Raw genomic sequence first — 17716 nt, 5'->3', positions numbered from 1 at the left:
AGGACTACGTACTAGTTGAGGTGGGGAAGTACCTTCCAAATTTTGAGCACCTTCAATTGGAATTGGTAGTGGGATTTGACGAGGTGTCTGTCTTGGTGTTTTAATACGTTGTTGGGGGGGAGAACTGCATACCAGTTCGGGTGGGGAAGTGTCAAGTACGCCATCAGCGTCTTGATAAACAGTGGGAAGTGCTATTTGCCTTGGAGATCTTTTACGCGTATCTGTTGGACTGCATACTAGTTCAGGTTGAGAAATATCGAGAAGACCCTCAGTGTCATGATACAGACTTGGAAGTGGGATTTGTCTTGGGGATGTTATAGGCGGACTTGCAATAAAAGAAGGAGGGGACATTCCACTAAGAGGGGAATATTGTTCGGCTTGCTGTGTCATTGAGCGAAATTCAGGAGGAGATCTTTGTGGAGGAGTTTGTACAAAAGGCGGAGGTGACTCATCACTTACTCGTGCTCTACCTACTGGCGTATGTTGCACAGTTGTTTCAATTCTTCTCACAGGTACGCCATCAACCATTTCTTCTGTAATTTCTGTAACCACTGGCGGTTTAACTGACCTTTGCCGTCTCTGGCCATAATCGGTCCATAAATCAAATTTGGGAACATTAAGAGGTAGTGGTTCTTCACGAACTAATCTTGGCGGAGTGCTCCAACCAGGAACTCCAGCTTCATGTAGCACATCATCCTCTTCACGTTCTATAAATCTGCTCTCTGGTCCAGAAGATTGTTTGTGAATTCTTCGTCGCTTTCCAGACGTCTTACCCAATACTACATCCACATGGCGTCTATCTGACGGTCGTACAGCTTTTTCTCGAACTTGACGTCTCAATTGCCTTAGATCTATTTCCGGTGAAGGCGGACTAGTAAGAGGACAAATAGGCGAAGTATGGGGCGACTGGGTAGGAATTGAAATGGGCACAGGAGGACTGGATGCTGGAAATAATCTTCTTCGTATTTGAATTGGGCTACCACTGCCTATATCGTATTCCTCTACTTCAGGAATTGGTTGATCTGGACTAAATGGAGGTGGACTCTCCCCTGATAAACCAGGACATACGTCCTTTGATAAAATGCCCTGCAATATTTTACCGTGATCTTCTGGCTCAGTGGGCAAATCTTCTTCCGAAGAAATGTCTTCGAACTGTGGTGGGCTTTGCGCTACCAACTCATCCAAATGTTCTCTTTGAGCTATAGCCTGTAGTTGCGGTTGAAAGCATTCATCAGATGGAGGTGGGCTTTCNAAGATGGCGACGCTTTATGTGGCAACGATGTTGTTACTTTGGTTTCTGTTCTTTTTACTGGTACGCCATCCACATAATCGTCCACTATTTGAGAGAATAGCTCTTCGGGGGGTCTTTCGTCGTCCAGTTGAGGCTCTGGTACAGGTCGCGAAGGAGCATGTGATGCATCCCATACTTCCCTAATTCTCTGAGGTGGTGAAAGTACAGGTTTCGCTTTTAAACGTGGTGGAGTTTGCCACCCAGGGACGCGTTCTGGTGAAGCATATTCTTCCTCCCTTTCAATAAAGGTACTTTCTGGAGCAGGAGATTTTCTTTTTATACGTCGACGCTTCGCGGATGTTTTACCCAACACTACATCCATATGAGGTTTATCCCTTGGTCGCACTGCCCTCTCCTGTATTTCACGTCTAAATCGTCTTAAGTCTATTTCCGGTGAAGGAGGACTGGTAATGGGACAAACGGGTGTACGATGAAGCGGTGGTGTAGGACTTGTCGAAGTCTGCGTTGGAATTTGGAGAACTGGTTGTGTCGCAGTGGTAACAGGAATGGGGGCCGAAACAGGTGATGAAGGGCTGCTAGGTGGAAATAACCTTCTTCGTATTTGAATTGGGCTACCACTACCAACATCGTATTCCTGTACTTCAAATGAAGGTTGATCTGGACTGAATGGGGGTGGACTCTCCCCTGACAGGCCAGGACATACTTCCTTTGATAAAATGTCTTGCAATATTTTACCGTGGTCTTCTGGTATGGCGGGCAGTTCTTCCTCCGGGGGAAAGTCTTCAAACTGTGGTGGGCTTTGCGCAACCAAGTCTTCAAAATGTTCTCTTTGGGCTATAGCCTGTAGTTGTGGTTGAAAGCATTCATCAGATGGAGGTGGGCTTTCTACAAATTCAATATCCGATACATCGTGGAGGCCTTTCGGAGAAGGTGTCGATACTTTCGTTTCAACTGTTCTTACAGGAGAGCCATCCACAAATATTTGCTTTCTTTTAGTGTAACTGGGTGAAGTTGATGGCCCTGGGCGAGGTGATTCTTGTCTAGAGGAACTGCGCTTCTTTGGAAATTTTTTTCTTTCGTATTGAAGATGTGGTGGTGTTTTCCAACCAGGTAATCGAGATTGTCCTATTGGTGAGGGTAATCCGAGTGGAACATCCTCATCCATAATACGGGGGCTTCTCTCCCTGATTGGAGTTGACGTAATGGGAACCTCATGACCCATTAAATCTTCCGGAAGAGGTTGTTGAGGCGGTCCAGGCCACTCAGCATATTTTTCAAGTAAGCCATCACCACAGAAAGGAAATTCTTCAACCCTTCCCAAACCTGGAACGTATGTTCGGCGATATCTACCATATCGTTTAACGCGTTTTGGTTTTCCACCTCTTGTTCTGCCGCAAACTACATCCCACTCGAATTTCATATCTCTGAAGGGTCTCGCACCTCTCCTTACCTCATCCATAACTTGCTCGCCCTCTCTAGAGGGCCGATAAAACAATAAGGGGGGTGAGCGTGCCCTAGAAGTAGATGGAATGCTTACAGGAAGTCCATGGGTAGGCGATCGACTAGTTATTGGCCGAGGTGATGTAGGTGATGTCGGTACTAAATCAACTTCTTGTTCATCAAGTATGTCTCTCTCTGGTGATCTGCAAACGATGTCTTGAAGATTTTGGTCTGCTTGTAGATCCACCCTTTGTTCCATTTCTTCATCATCAATGAGTCTAGGGGGAGATTCGTCTAGAAGAGCAAAAGGTTCTTCACGGGCGATAGTCGTAGGACTTCTTGGCTGAAATTGACAAATTGGTTCTTTTTGAGGCAGTGCGGTGGTTACTTTTGTTTCGGTTCTTTTTACTGGTACACCATCAACGTATTCATCAACTATTTGAGTAAATAACTCCTCAGGCGGTTGTTCATCATCAAGTCCAGGTCCTTGCACCGGTGGTATAGGTTTATCTCGAATGGCAATCATAGGACAAACCGGTCTAGGTGAAGATGGCGACGCTTTATGTGGCAACGATGTTGTTACTTTGGTTTCTGTTCTTTTTACTGGTACGCCATCCACATAATCGTCCACTATTTGAGAGAATAGCTCTTCGGGGGGTCTTTCGTCGTCCAGTTGAGGCTCTGGTACAGGTCGCGAAGGAGCATGAGATGTATCCCATACCTCCCTAATTCTCTGAGGTGGTGAAAGTGTAGGCTTCGCTTTCAAACGGGGTGGAGTTTGCCACTCAGGGACGCGTTCTGGCGGAGCATAATCTTCTTCCCTTTCAATAAAGGTACCTTCTGGAGCAGGAGATTTTCTTTTTATACGTCGACGCTTCGCTGATGTTTTACCCAACACTACATCCATATGAGGTTTATCCCTTGGTCGCACTGCCCTTTCTTGTATATCACGTCTTAACTGTCTTAAGTCTATGTCTTCCGTTGGTGATGCTTTAACAGGACAAATTACTTTTGGTGAAGTGGGTGTGGTGGGAAGGCTGGTTGACTGAGGAACATCGTCGCAAATCGTTCTTGGTGGTGATTTTGAAGTAGTAGGTGATGGTGAAGTGGATGGTGGAGAAAATAGCCTTCTTCTAGTATGTGAGGGACTTCTCATATCGATTTCTTCACTTATTTGAGGCAATTCGCAAGGACTTAGAGGTGGAGGGCTTTCGTCAAGTAATTCTGGATATTCTTCTTGTGAAATAATTTTCTGAAGTGCTTGATGCTGTCTATCATCTTCTAAAGGTGATATTTGTTCTTCGTCAGGTAATAACTCGTCGAACCTAGGTGGAGACTCAGAAGTTAAAAAATCTGACGATACTCTAGACCTTCGCGGACTTGGTGATTTTCTAGGTAAGGTTACTGGTAACCCGGCAGATTCCGCTAATTCATTTTTAATTCTCTGTATGTCATCCATAACCTTTCCTAACCGCCTGTTAAGGTCTTTTTTTTCCTCTTCGTCTTTTGCATATTCTATTTCTTGGTCAATAAGTTCAGGTGGAGTTTCGTCTTCAAAAAATTTTGCATCGGCACCAGTTGGCGAACGAACTAATCCTGCAAAGGAAGTTTCGTTGTCGAGTCTGAATATTTTACGCAAATTTGAAGAAATATTCTTTTAACACGGGTACCTAAATCTTTAAGTGTTTCTGCACCTTCCTGCCAAACTTCATCGGCGCTTACTCCAAATTCTTCAGGTTCATAAACGGTCCCTTCTGCTTCGTCCCTTATAAATTTGAATCTACTAAACATTGGTGGAGTCGTTGGAACATCAGGTCGCCTATGCTTTTTATCTGCAAAATAATGCCCGAAATTATATATAAAATACTTATTTTTCATACAGACATTCTTCATATTTGTCGTATTCGTCTCCTAACATAAGTCTTCTATATTGCTCTTTCGTTAGTGGTTGAACTTGTGATGCAGATTCGCATGGGGGAGGTAAATCTTGCCGGCTTGTGGATGGTCCTGCTTCAGATGGTACAGTTTCGGGAAGTGTTCGTGGTGGTTCTTCTGTAATTGCTATTAACGAAAATAATATAATGTACACGTTTGTAGTACATAGATACTTGTTTGTATTTGCAAATATGCAAACATGCGTTCATTTCTGTCCGATATCCTTGCCTTTATATTTAATAGCTTAATTTTTCTCTAAATATATATATAACCACAAGGATCAATTGTAGTTAACGTACTTATTTGTGTGTGTTTATTTCATTTTACCATCATTAAACTTCAACAATTTCTAAGGAATTATGCGGAAAATGTTTCTAAAATTTTTCGTATTATTTAGTAGTATGTGATTGCCGAAAAATCCTGATGTGATAGATAAAAATAAGTCAAATTAATAGCAGCCTAAAAACTCTCCAATATAGTTATAAAATCAGAGGGAACGGACAAAAAAGTAAGAGAATTTGTGTTGTTGATTAGATACTAACGTGGAGCTTGACTCATGTCAATTTTTCGTTTTAGTCGTTCTCTTGCTTGAGTTCGATCAGTGTATCTTATTCTTGGTGTACGGGAAACATTTTCCGGTGATCCTCCTGTAGGTGTTCTTGTACGAAAAACATATTTTGGTGGTTCTTGCCCTCCTGTAGGTGTTCTTGTTGTAGGAGAAACATATTCCACTGCTAATATATAATCATACATAACAATCCTTTGAAATGTTAATACTACAGTTGTCATTGTGGTGATGAAATATTAGTGTTTCTTTCGTAAGAAAAAGAGTAATATTTATTAAATTGTTGTTTCAGTTTGTATAGTACATGTTTCCCAATAGTCAAAATTAGTGTTTTTTTTAGCTTAAATTAACTACTCCAATCTACAACGAAATCAATCCTCAAGTTTTAACTACTAATATTTGTAGATTTTGTGCTAAAAACAGTAAATATACCATACAATGGGAATTTTTGCTTATTTTCGATTTTATTTTTTCCTGTATGCTCTATGCGAAGATGATTTGGTAAAAAATTTAAAAATTTTGAATTTATAATTGTATTCCAAATCTGTACATGTCTTACTCTAATAAATCGATTATTTGATTTCGATTTTATACCTATTGCTATAGAGACATATTATTTAGCTGCTATTAACGAGATTAATGTAATGTACAAGTTTGTAGTAAAAAGATACTTGTTTGTATTTGCAAATATGCAAACTTGCGTTCATTTCTATCCTCTATACTTGCGTTTATATTTAATAACTAATTAACAAACCAAAAGGAACAATTTTAGTTAACGTACTTATTTGTGTGTATTCATTTTACCTGGTCAACCATCATTAAATTTCGACAATTTCTAAGGAATCTTGCGAAATGTTTTTAAAATTTTTCGTATTATTTAGTAGTATGTGATTGCCGAAAAATCCTGATGTGATAGATAAAAATGACCCAAATTCGTTAATAGCAACCTGAAAACCCTTCAATATAGTTATAAAATTAGAGGAAATGGACGAAAACGTAAAAGGATTTGTATTGTTGATTAGATACTAACGTGGAGCTTGACTCATATCAATTTTTCGTTTTAGTCGTTCTCTTGCTTGAGTTCGATCAGTGTGTCTTATTCTTGGCGTACGGGAAACACATTCCGGTGATCCTTCTGTAGGTGTTCTTGTACGGAAAACATATTTTGGTGGTTCTCGTCCACTTGTAGGTGTTCTTGTTGTACTGGAAACATATTCTGGTGATCCTTCTGTAGGTGTTGTTGTTGTAGGGGAAACATATTCTGGTGATCCTCCTGTAGGTGTTCTCGTTGTAGGGGAAACATGTCCCGATGCTCTTTCTGATGCTTCTACTTCTAATATATCTTCCTTATGATCTTCTTCTAACTGCTGTAAAAGAGTATCCCAGCGACGCATTGCGTCATCAATTTCATTTAATTCTCTCTCCATTTCATCATATTTGTCCATTCCTTCATATTCATCTTCTAACATTTCCACATCTTGTGCAGCTGCTTCCGCTAACTCTCGTTCTAATTCTCTCATGAATGACGTATCCAAATCATCGGGAAGAATTTCATCACCTTCAATGTCCTCAAGTCTACATTCATCTTCTGGAGTTTTAACGTTTTCTACTGTAGTAATTGTTTTTTGAGGAACGCCATCTTTCATAATTGTTTCGGTTGTAGTTTTTTGAACAACAGGTCTTTCGTCTGTTGCAGCATCATCCTGCAGTCGTTGTTCTGAAGGGCCAGGACCAAAGTCGATTCGTCTAGCTGCAGCTGCAAATTTTTTTCTTCTTTCTTCATCAGAAACTTTAGGAGTTTGTCCAGCAATATGCTGTGTTATATACTGCTGCGTTTCACGTTTTACAATGGGAGGCCTTTGAGCTCCCTGCGGTGTGATTGTTGCAGGACAAGGCTGTTCAGGGCTTGGTTTTTTTGGTGATAAGGAAATTTCGTCTACGAAGGACGACGCTAGTTGTGGTTGGCTTTCATCTAGTAAATCACCTTCAATATCATCAAATCTGCGCTGGTCTTCTGAAGCTTTAACAGTTTCCACTGTAGTAACTGTCTTTTGGGGAACGCCATCTTTCATAATTGTTTCTGTAGTAGTTTTTTGTACAACAGGTCTTTCATCTATTGTTGCAACACCTTGTAATCTTTGTTGAGTAAGTGGTGATAAAGGAACTTCGTCTATAAATGACGGTACTAATTGTGGTTGGCTTTGTTCTAATAAATCGCCTTCAATATCTTCAAGTCTGCATTCTTCTTCACTCCAATCTAATCGCCTCCGAACTTTTGCCAGTTCTTCTTGTCTTTTTTTCTTTTCGCTAGAGGATAATCTCATACGGATCCTATCCGGTGCAACGTCCCTTGGAGGTTTTCTCTTCGGCGTTTCAGAGGGTCTTTCTAATGTCGTCATAGCTTTAGAAGATGACGGTATTCTTGAAGATGGCCGTCCTGGTATTTTACTGATAGCTCCCCTAGATTGAATACCGGAAGTGCTGGGTTGGGGAATCGTCTCCGTGGTAACAATTTCTTGTTGTGGTATTCCATTTTTCGATAATACCTCTTTCCTCACTTTCGTTATTACTCCTCCTGGCCTTGGTATTTGTCGTTGAGGAAGACGTCTAGGGATGGTTGTAGTAGTGGTGATTTCTTTTTGTGGAATACCGTCTTTTGTAATTACCTCGTGCTTTACTGCTTGTACAACATCTCTTGGCGACAACGGAACTTCGTCAATAAATGAAGGAGCAAATTCTGGGGCACTTTGATCGAATACTAAGTCATCCATAATTTGAGAGGTTTCAGGTAATGCGGTTGAGCTTGTTACTGGTAATGGTTTAGGTGACAATACAATATCGTCCACAAATGAAGATACAAAATCAGGTAAACTTTGATCTAATGCGAAATCAGCATCTGCTTCTCCTGCGATTTCTTGAAGTCTTTGTTCAGTAGGACAAGGACCGTATTCAAGTTTTCTTGCAGCTTTTTCGAATTTTCTTCTTCTCTCTTCTTCAGGTAATACCGGAGTTCCACCAACATAACGTGTCCTTCTCCTGGCAACTGGGACCACTGGCAATGGAGCTCCTGTAGGAGTAACTTCCTCTGGAGAAGTAGGAGTTGCCAGTGGACAAGGCGAAGGTAGGCGACGTGAAGGAGAAGATTGACGAGGAGAAGAAGGACCAGGAGGGTGTAGAGGAGATGTTTCTCTTTGAGGAGAACCTTGTAAAACCGTCTTAACCGTTTTCACAATTTCTTCTTGAGTAATTGGATCAACTGTCTTCTTTTGTACAGTTCGTGTTATTTTGGTACTTTTCGGCGGACTCATAATTTCGCCAGAGTCTAATAGATCAGGGGGAAGTTCATCATCTAACATGTCACCAGCCATTTCGTCAATTACCGCTTGCTGTTGTTTTAGCGGACACACTGTAGGTGCTGTTGTTGCTATTGGCGAGGAAGGTACAGGACTCATGTCAAGTAATTCTGGTGGTATTTCTTCATCAAGCAAGTCGCCGTCTGCTTCAAATTGAAGATATTTAGAAGGAGGGGTTGGTCGAGTTAATGGGCAAATACTGTCCGCTTTTTGAGTAGGAGGTGACTGTCGTCGAGTAGAAGTCATAGGTGAGGAAGTCACAAAAGGACATACGGCAGGTGAAGGTTTTCCAGGTGACGCACCAGAGATATCAAGAAAACTCGGTGGATATTCATCCTCAAGTATATCTCCTTCAATATCTTCAACTGGTTTTTGAGTATAAGGTGACTGTTTACGAGGAGAAGTCACAAAAGGACATACGGCAGGTGAAGGTTTTCCAGATGACGCACCAGAGATATCAAGAAAACTCGGTGGATATTCATCCTCAAGTATATCTCCTTCAATATCTTCAACTGGTTTTTGAGTATAAGGTGACTGTTTACGAGGAGAAGCCGCAAAAGGGCAAACGGCAGGTGAAGGATGTTCAGATGAAGCACTAGAGATATCAAGGAAACTCGGTGGATGTTCATCCTCAAGTATATCGCCTTCAATATCCTTAACTGCGGGAGACTTCGCACCTGCTTTTGACGAAATTTCTTTTTCGGGTGGCTCTGATACAGTTCCAAGATTAGATCCCCATGAAGGCGACTCACGGTCATCTTCAGGACGAGGACTTCCTATAGGAACAATTGGCACTATAGCTTCCTCATTTTCAGTAGCTCCACTTTTCCCTAAAGTTATAAGAAAGTAAGAAACCTTTCTATAAGAAAATGATTTTAATAGACCTTCTAATTCTGCAATTGATTTCTCTAATGCCGAAATTGTTTTCGGTTTAGATTTATCAGGTGATCTGGGCAAACGAGGTCTTGAAATTTCACCACTCGATAATGGTAAATGGATTCCATGAAGAGCGTCACCATCAAATTCCATAACATCTAGATAAATTATAGGCGAAATTATAGAGAAAATACATACTTCAAATGCTTGCCTTTAGGAAGCTTAACTTTTTCCGATTTATACCATAAAAATATTGGTTCCTTTGAAAAAGCATAGTAACCCTGAATGCCAAAATTAGGTATTTCCTGGGAAGATGCGTATTCCTTTAGATCAGGTGAATATTCTACATAGTATGGAGGAGGTATTTCAGCCTGCCTTCTGCGTTCTGTTAAGTCAGCTTCTAGCAATTGTCTAGCTATATCTTGTAACTACGTGATTTTTAGTCATTTGACCGCATTTTCTAATAGAAAATACAAAATATTACCTTTATTTCTTCAGAAAAGTCCTCCAATTTCTCTATAGTTGACGGATTTTCGGAAAATCTTCCTACTAGTCTTTTCTTTTGGAGGACAAAGAGAAGAACTTTTACATGATCAGTTCTTGTTTTAAGAGCTCCAAATTCTTCATTTTTCAGTTTTCGAATCCAAGCCGAAGCAGTTACTCGATCTAGTATTTTATAAAGTTAAGTTTTGGAATAAAGGAAACCCTTTAAATCGTATGATTAGCTATCAAGGAGTTAACAATAATAATAATAATGATAATTGGAATACCTACCAGAAGGATCTTTAAGATTTAAAGCTAAAGGTTTTGCAAACCGCAAGTAAAATTTAAGCTCTTCTTCGGTCCCAGGGGTCGCCATAAAAAAGTTTAAATTTGAAAGTCTTTATTTTACCGTAATTTTGTAAAGTCCCTGTTTAAAATAAATCTTAATTTTACAAATGTCAAACTAACTCATATCTACTGACATATTCGTACTAGACAGCGACTGTCGTAGTTTAATTATTGTAAATAGTTATTCGATTCATTTTTGTTTCTGTAAGTAGGAATCCTTAAGACATAACACCACATCAATCACATAATTTATTAATTTTATTATATACCTATATACAAATACTCAATTAAACATTTCTAAAGTATGATGCAGTACTTAGTTAGATAAGTAAAAAATTTTATAAACGTGTTCAATAAATAAACACTGGTTCTGATGAATGTATGCAAAGAATAACGAAATATACCAGTCGAATTTTTTCTTGTTGTCATAATTAAACATATTTCTTCATTTTTCTCATTTTTTCCAAATTCAACGTACGAATCCAATACAGCCGCTACAGAAGTAATAGGAGATCGAGTCAACGAATTGAAATCAAAATTAAACCAACTGGAATTGGGTTTTTCATTTTCTATACCAGGGAAAAGATGTACTTCGGAAATAGATGTACTTTCACTTTTCGTTTCAATTTCGATACATGAGTAGATGTTATTACCGTATTTTTCTAACAAAGAACACGATGATGTTGCTTGATCTTTGTACACTAGAGACGTCTGTGTAAATGAGTTAGCTTGATAAGCAGTTTTCCGAGGCAAATTACTATTTAAAACTTTCGAACGCGTAAATATTAAAGTCGTGATTTCTTCTTGCTTATCGCAGATATTATTGATATTAGTCGCTGAATTATTATCACTCATCAAAGCGCATTTATGATTTTCCGAGGCAAATGCTCCATTTTGCAAAAGAGGGCAGCTTGAAGCGGAAGATAAAATGGATAATTTCTTTTGCTGTTTATCATTATCAAGACTGAAAGAACGTCTGCTTCTACTAAATTTGTTTATAATAGTCGTTTTTTTATTCTTTCTTCTACTTCGTTGTTTATTATTCTTTTTGCCGGTAATGGATTTAAAAGTTAGAGAAAGTCCATTGAAAGAATTATCTTGTGGTTTATAAGGAGGTAAGTTCCATAATACCTCATCTCGTTTAAGAATATTTTCTATTTCTTTTTCTAAAGTCATCGATCTCCGTATAAACTTTTTCAACAGATTACAGTTATGACTTTGAGAGATATCCTGACAAAGAGAACTCCCAAATAAATTTAAATCTTCCCAACTGCTGTTAGTATAATAAACTGAATTATACATTTCGCACAAAAATTTGAAATGGTTATTTGATTCTATTTAGCTTGCATCTACTGACTTCTTACTGTATAGGTAATAAACTCAAACATGTCAAAATGCCAAAAAATGGAAACTTATTCAATTTTTGGCAGAATTTTAAATGAAATTGATCTAAGTTTGCTAGCCAATTAAGGATGCTTTCTAGTTAGACGATATTAAAGAAATCAGTGTCGTTTAAAAAATCTACGGACTACATCTGTAAAATTTAATTTAGTAAATAGTGAAACAAAATAAAAGCTAAGTATTGAAAATTAGTTGAAAAATAAAAATGCTTCGCTATTGTAAGGGTGCGTAACCATTGACGGTTTTAAGAAATGGTGACTTTTTTAATTTCTCATCTGATAACAAAGATATTATATTTAGCGTCTCTGTTCTGTTTCATTGATAATTTTTAACAGCTTCACGAAATAAAATATGTACTGCAGATGTATCTCGTACAATTGGTTATTTAGCATTTTTTGTTCAACAATTATGTATCGGTGAACTCTCGAAAGGAATGACGAAAGTTGCCGGATCGAACCCAAGTTGAATGGATTTATTATGTTATTGAGGATGAAAAATCTAAATAACACTTTTTTGCCTGAATGACAGGTAATTTATTAATAACAGAAATATTTCAAAATTTAAAAACAAAATCAAAAAATCGTTTTGAAAATGTCGCTTATACATTTTTTGAATAGCCAAAAGTGGACGACTAAAAATTTATATAATAATTTGTACTGAACCCTTTTTACTTAACAAGTTTCAAAATGTACACAATTTACTGATTGTGATCAAACTATAAGTTTAATCGAAAACTTTTCAAGCAAAACTTGTTCGCTACTTTAATACAAGATCGTCTGTAACATTTAAATACGACTTCCTATACAAAGTGTTCATAAATATAAAAAGAAGTTTTTGTTTAAATGGCAGTACGGTCACTGACTTTTTTCTAGTTTTGAAATAGCAAATTAAAATTAGATGTAACAGGTGATCTTGCATTAAAATAGGGAATGTGTTCTGTTAGAAAAATGTTCCGATTAAACTTATAATTTATTTACAATGAGTATTTTGTGTACTTTATGGGCCACCCTGTATATATAATTTGTAATAATGCTACTATTCTTAACCCGAAATTTTACATGGAAATATCCCTAGAAAAGAAAAATAGTAATATGTATATTGATAAAAAATTTCACTCCTTTTTCAAAGTTATAAGATGTTCAGCTGTATATTCATATAGCACCGAATATGGTTGAATATCTTTGTTTTTTGGATATTATCAGAATATTGCTTGCCTTTACCAATTTAATTTATAAAAGTTCACTTAATTTTGTTAATTAAATGCTGCAAAACATTGTCTCAGTAAATGAAGTCTTATAATTTTTTTTTACAAAAATATTCTAACAAATCTGCTTATCCCTATTAAGATCATTTATTAAACGGTATCTACCATATATTACCATTAGTTGTTTGATTGGCTTACTGGAAATTGTTTATTCATAACTTTTGGAACTACCCTGATATATGAGCTTGTACTTGTTTAATATACCTCGTATATTATTGAAGTTTTCGAGTGTGACTGTTGAGTTGTTCTGATTGGCTAAATTTAATGCAGTTGTTTAACAGTTTTCTAACAGGTAGCGCAGGAGTAGTTTGTATCTCTTATGGCGGCGGTCGCGTGAAACGTTGTACAGTATCTGTTTTATAATTTGTTTCGTTATTGTTAAATGTTGCAGTTATTTTGTTACTAAGTGCATTGTTAAACTAATTCTGTTGTCGACTTCGTCAGCTTATTATTTTACAAAATGTTTAAAAGTTAAAATGTGCAGTGTTTATGTTTCTGGTACAAAAATAGTTCTCGGATTTTTACTGCAGCACAACACGTTTTGTCAAAAGGTAAGCCGAATTTCGGCCTTTTGGGCTTTACAAAGCAGGTAAAAAGATTGTATCGCTTGATTCGGTAACATTTACCAGCATAAATTTTTATCAATATTTATTATATTTTGTGTCTCATTCGCTTAGTAATATGATAAGGTTATGCTCGAGCATAATGTAATTTCTTAGATTTATTATTTGGCTTGGCTTACATAAAAACATTCATATAATAATATGTTTATAAATTTGTAAAACTATCTCGTAAAGATAATTGTTTGGAAATACCTGTTGTGCATTCATAACAATTAGGAAATGCCACAAAAATTAACTCTAATTGTAACTAATACAAATAATAACAAAGGTGGATTTAAAATTACCTTATCTGCTATTTTATATTCAAATTAAGTAAACGTTCCTTTGCTTATTTTGATAATAGGTACTGTTATAGGTAGGTCCACAATTTATTTCTAAAAAGCTAAAGTAGTGCATGAATTGCACGCATACCTACCTACCTAGGCATTAAAGAGAAGATAGGATACAACATTGAAAATAATATATTTATTATTAAATTTTATGTACTAACAAGTAATTTTCAATAAGTACCCATTTATTGTTAGTTATATGGATAGCAAGCCCTGAAGGTACTTATTTGCATAGAGGTGCACGTCTTATTTTTGTATACCTAATACCCATGTAGGTACTTACAGGTATCATTTAAATTTCTTGTTACTGTGGTAGGTATAATAATACCTGCTTAGGTACCTATGATTTTGCACTTTTTGAGCTATCTAAATTAATTATAAATGGAAAGTTAGTAGGTTTTTAGAGTTATTAGGCATTTATGTACTTACCTATCAGTATTTACTTTTTATTTATTGTTCAAACGTACAGATCCGTTATTAATAATTAAAAAAAAAAAATATGTACAGTAACATACTATGAAAGTGTAGGTACATTTAAAAAATTTTGTTCTATACAGGTAAGGCAAAATGTTCACCGGACAGAAATGATACATTTCTTTGATGACATTTTTGTTAAATTCTGAATATTTTGAAGACCTTTATTTTACGTATTGTTTATTAAAGTTTTTGTTTTTATAAAGAACAATATTTGTATACCTAGACGCATTTTTTTGGGAACAATGTAGTGGTGCAGATACCTGTTTTACTCCATTAAGCCATATGAAGGGGGTGTTCACGTTACAAAAGTATGTATTAGGTAACCTCCCTACGGTTAGTGAAATAGCTTGTTAATTTTCAAGTACACTTCCAAATCTAAAGTGCTTACCTCCATTGTACTCATTATAAACAGCAATCTAGTATGAGGGTGCATTTATTTTTAGCTGAGTCTTTTTTCTCGCTGCCGATCAACACGAAAATTGCCATTCCGTCTACATAAATGTTTTAAGGGGCGCTGTACTATACGGGGTGCTTACCGTCGTGAATTATTAACAGCCACTACACGAGAATGCTTTTTGCGAGTTTCCCATTCAGTAGAGAGATTACCGACGGCATTTTATCTACACGTACCTACGCGTTCATCCTTGAAATGTTCGTTTGTAAATAGTCTTTGGAAGTTTTTGTTTTTAAAAATGTGCCATTTTGAATGTAAGAGCAACGCAAAGTTGTTTTTGCAAAGAAAACTTCGACAAAGAAAATAATCCTAATATACATAATTGGGTACATAAATAAGAACTTGCCAAAGGTGCTAGGAAAACATCTGCTGAATCCTTATTTTAGTAATAACAGTTACTAAAAGACGTAAACCTTTTTATACCCATAAGATTGCGGTAGGTGTACCAGTGGCCAGTTGAAATTGGAAAATACAAATAAATGCAGTCATCAAAGGGCAGCATCATCTTTTGAAAAAATTACGTGGTACCCCTACAAAAATTGTTACAAATACCTTCAGTCATCTTTTCATATAAATAATAGTGTAGTATAAGTCAATTAAGTTAATTAAAGAAATGTGGGTATCCACACGTTTATAGAATTATTCATTTTCGTTTGTGCCACATAAAAAAACATATACCAAGGTAGACCATCATCATCACCATAAGGTCGTCAGATTGGATGGACGCGCACCTTCACTCTTATTCTGAGCTAATCTTCCATAAAACTGGAACATCCCACGTCCGTAACAATTTGTGAACAGTAAGCTAATCTGGGTCTTCATCTACTTCCCTTCATGACTGAAGAGACGTCCTACAAACCTACCTTCCCTATCTCTTATCGAATTCTATATCATCCTCTGTTCTTCTACTGTTTCTAATACCTCTTCCTTTCTAACCTTCTCTATCCATGGTATCCACGTCATTCGCTTGTAACACAACGTTTCCCTGTCCGATCCCACATCCTTAATTATTTGTGGTAATCTGTAAGTAATCTACTCAAGGTCTACCTCTCTTAGCTCCTATTTCTGCTTCCAATATGTCTAAATAGCCTTTCATGTCTACGAAGGTGTCCTACCAAACTAACTCTCCTATTTGTTGTTGACTTCCGTGAAGCCCCTTGTTCTTTTCCTCTTTCTAATACTTCCTCATTTCTGTTTCTATCCTCATAATTCTCCTGTAATAGCACATTTTGAACGCTCCTAGCATTAGCACGACAGTGTTAGATTTCTCATTTCTAAAGTGCAATTTATTTTGTCGCTAATTTGTTACCAAATCCTAAAATTTGTTACTCCAGTCGGATATTGGAAAATAAACGAAATGTCAGCCTGATATGCTGGCAGTACACATGCGTATTTCGAAATAGAAATGGCATAGAGGAATACTGTAAGGGTTGATTTGTTGTTGAAAGATGGTAGGTACTTGTACCTATTCTTTTGCGAATATAGCTGATCAAGCCAAAAAACATTGTAGAGCACTCAAGCTGGCACTACACATAACGTACCCCCCCCCCCTAAATAAAAATTTCGTAGAAAAATACTAAAGTAGTGAGATATGTTGGATGTAATGTCAACTTGGTTTTCCAACCATTTTTCGCTGGTCAGCTCGAGGTTGGATTCGCAATAGAATGAGTAACAGTATCTACTATCTTTCAGTGACAAATATTGATCCTTACAATATTTACAAATCATAGTGCACGTTAAAAATAAAAAATTTAACTTTGTTGTGCTAGGTCATGAAAAAGGAAAATGAGGACAAGGAAATGTGTAATTTCTATACTCGGTGAACATTTTGCCTTACTCGTATAATTTTTTGTTGTGTTTTTTTTTTTTTTATTGTTTTATTACACGTTTAGGAATGCATTTTTGTACCTATCCAACAACGTTAAAAGAAATTAAAAGAACAAATTTAAGATTGAAAGTTTATGAGGTAGTATTGCTCCTTAGCCATGACCTTAATGTTGGCCTTAACAGATTATAGCTCTTAAAAAACTAATGTCATTGACCTTATAACTGATGGTAACGTGACATGACATAATCTACTTTAAAAACTGTATTAAAAAAAAACAATTTAGCTCTAACTAACGGTTAGTAGGTACTTAGTACATACTTACTGAAAAATTAAATAAAAGAAAATCTCTTTTGAAGGTTTTTTTTTAGAATCGTTACTCTTTGATGTTTTTCATGCTTATTTTCGTTTGTTTATAAAGATAATTTTCGATTTTAGACTAAGCATTTCCATAGGGATGATTAATAGTGACAATTTGCCAAAAATTACTTCCGGAAAAATTTTTTGATTTTTAATTTATATTTTCCGTCTAGCTTGCGTTAGGTACCAGCAAGATTTTAATAGGCATATACTAGTGGCGAGTTGAAAACCAAACAAAGGGATGTTTTGTTACATGCAATTATCTAAGGCCGGCATCATCTTCTGAAAAGTACATATGGCGTAGAAAGTTTTCGTACAAATCCAGTTTCTCCCATTATAGTAAAATAATATGAGCCCAATGAATACAATTTGAAATTTTTGGTGGTAGGTGGGATATTATTTGCTCAAAAGACTATGAAAGTTTGATGGTTTTGGTAGGGTCCAGAGAAATAGGAGGAAGATATTTCCGGACAGACGTGGTTGAAAAAATATATTTCATACGATCAAACAAAAAGAAATGTGTAATTTGTATTGTGTGGTCATGGTCATGGTCATATGGAATTAATTTTTATGTGTCTGTAGAAAGGTGTTAACTGCTGTATTCAAAAACATACGGTGTTGTTTTATAATGAATATTTTATAACATTTTGCTATTATACGTAGAAGTATAATATGCGAACAAAAAAAAAGTTTAGGTATTTCTAAGACAATCGGTTAAATAATACATCATC

The 17716-nt window shown here is 36.6% G+C and overlaps 2 protein-coding genes across 3 annotated transcripts in view; one reads left to right on the top strand and one right to left on the bottom strand.

Moving 5' to 3' along the window:
- Positions 1–1199: 1199 nt before the first annotated feature.
- On the bottom strand, positions 1200–10387 carry LOC112904231 (titin-like). Its single transcript, XM_025973768.1, has 10 exons — positions 10196–10387; positions 9906–10087; positions 9633–9849; positions 9430–9579; positions 8995–9375; positions 6223–8847; positions 5170–5361; positions 4577–4753; positions 4363–4524; positions 1200–4288 (listed from the first exon to the last, which is right to left on the bottom strand). The coding sequence occupies exons 1-10, from the start codon at positions 10278–10280 to the stop codon at positions 1200–1202; spliced, it is 7260 nt and encodes a 2419-aa protein (XP_025829553.1). The 5' UTR covers positions 10281–10387.
- A 2825-nt stretch (positions 10388–13212) lies between these two features.
- LOC108744112 (axin) overlaps positions 13213–17716 on the top strand; it is a 35826-nt gene continuing 31322 nt past the window's right edge. For both annotated transcript variants that reach the window (XM_025973784.1, XM_025973783.1), the window contains exon 1: positions 13213–13468. The gene's annotated coding sequence lies outside the window, so the exon portion shown is untranslated. The remainder of the gene's footprint in view (positions 13469–17716) is intronic.

The sequence above is a fragment of the Agrilus planipennis genome, unplaced genomic scaffold, assembly GCF_000699045.2.
Source record: "Agrilus planipennis isolate EAB-ADULT unplaced genomic scaffold, Apla_2.0 scaffold18, whole genome shotgun sequence".
Lineage (NCBI taxonomy): Eukaryota > Metazoa > Arthropoda > Insecta > Coleoptera > Buprestidae > Agrilus > Agrilus planipennis.
This window is presented reverse-complemented; position numbering and strand designations above follow the sequence as displayed.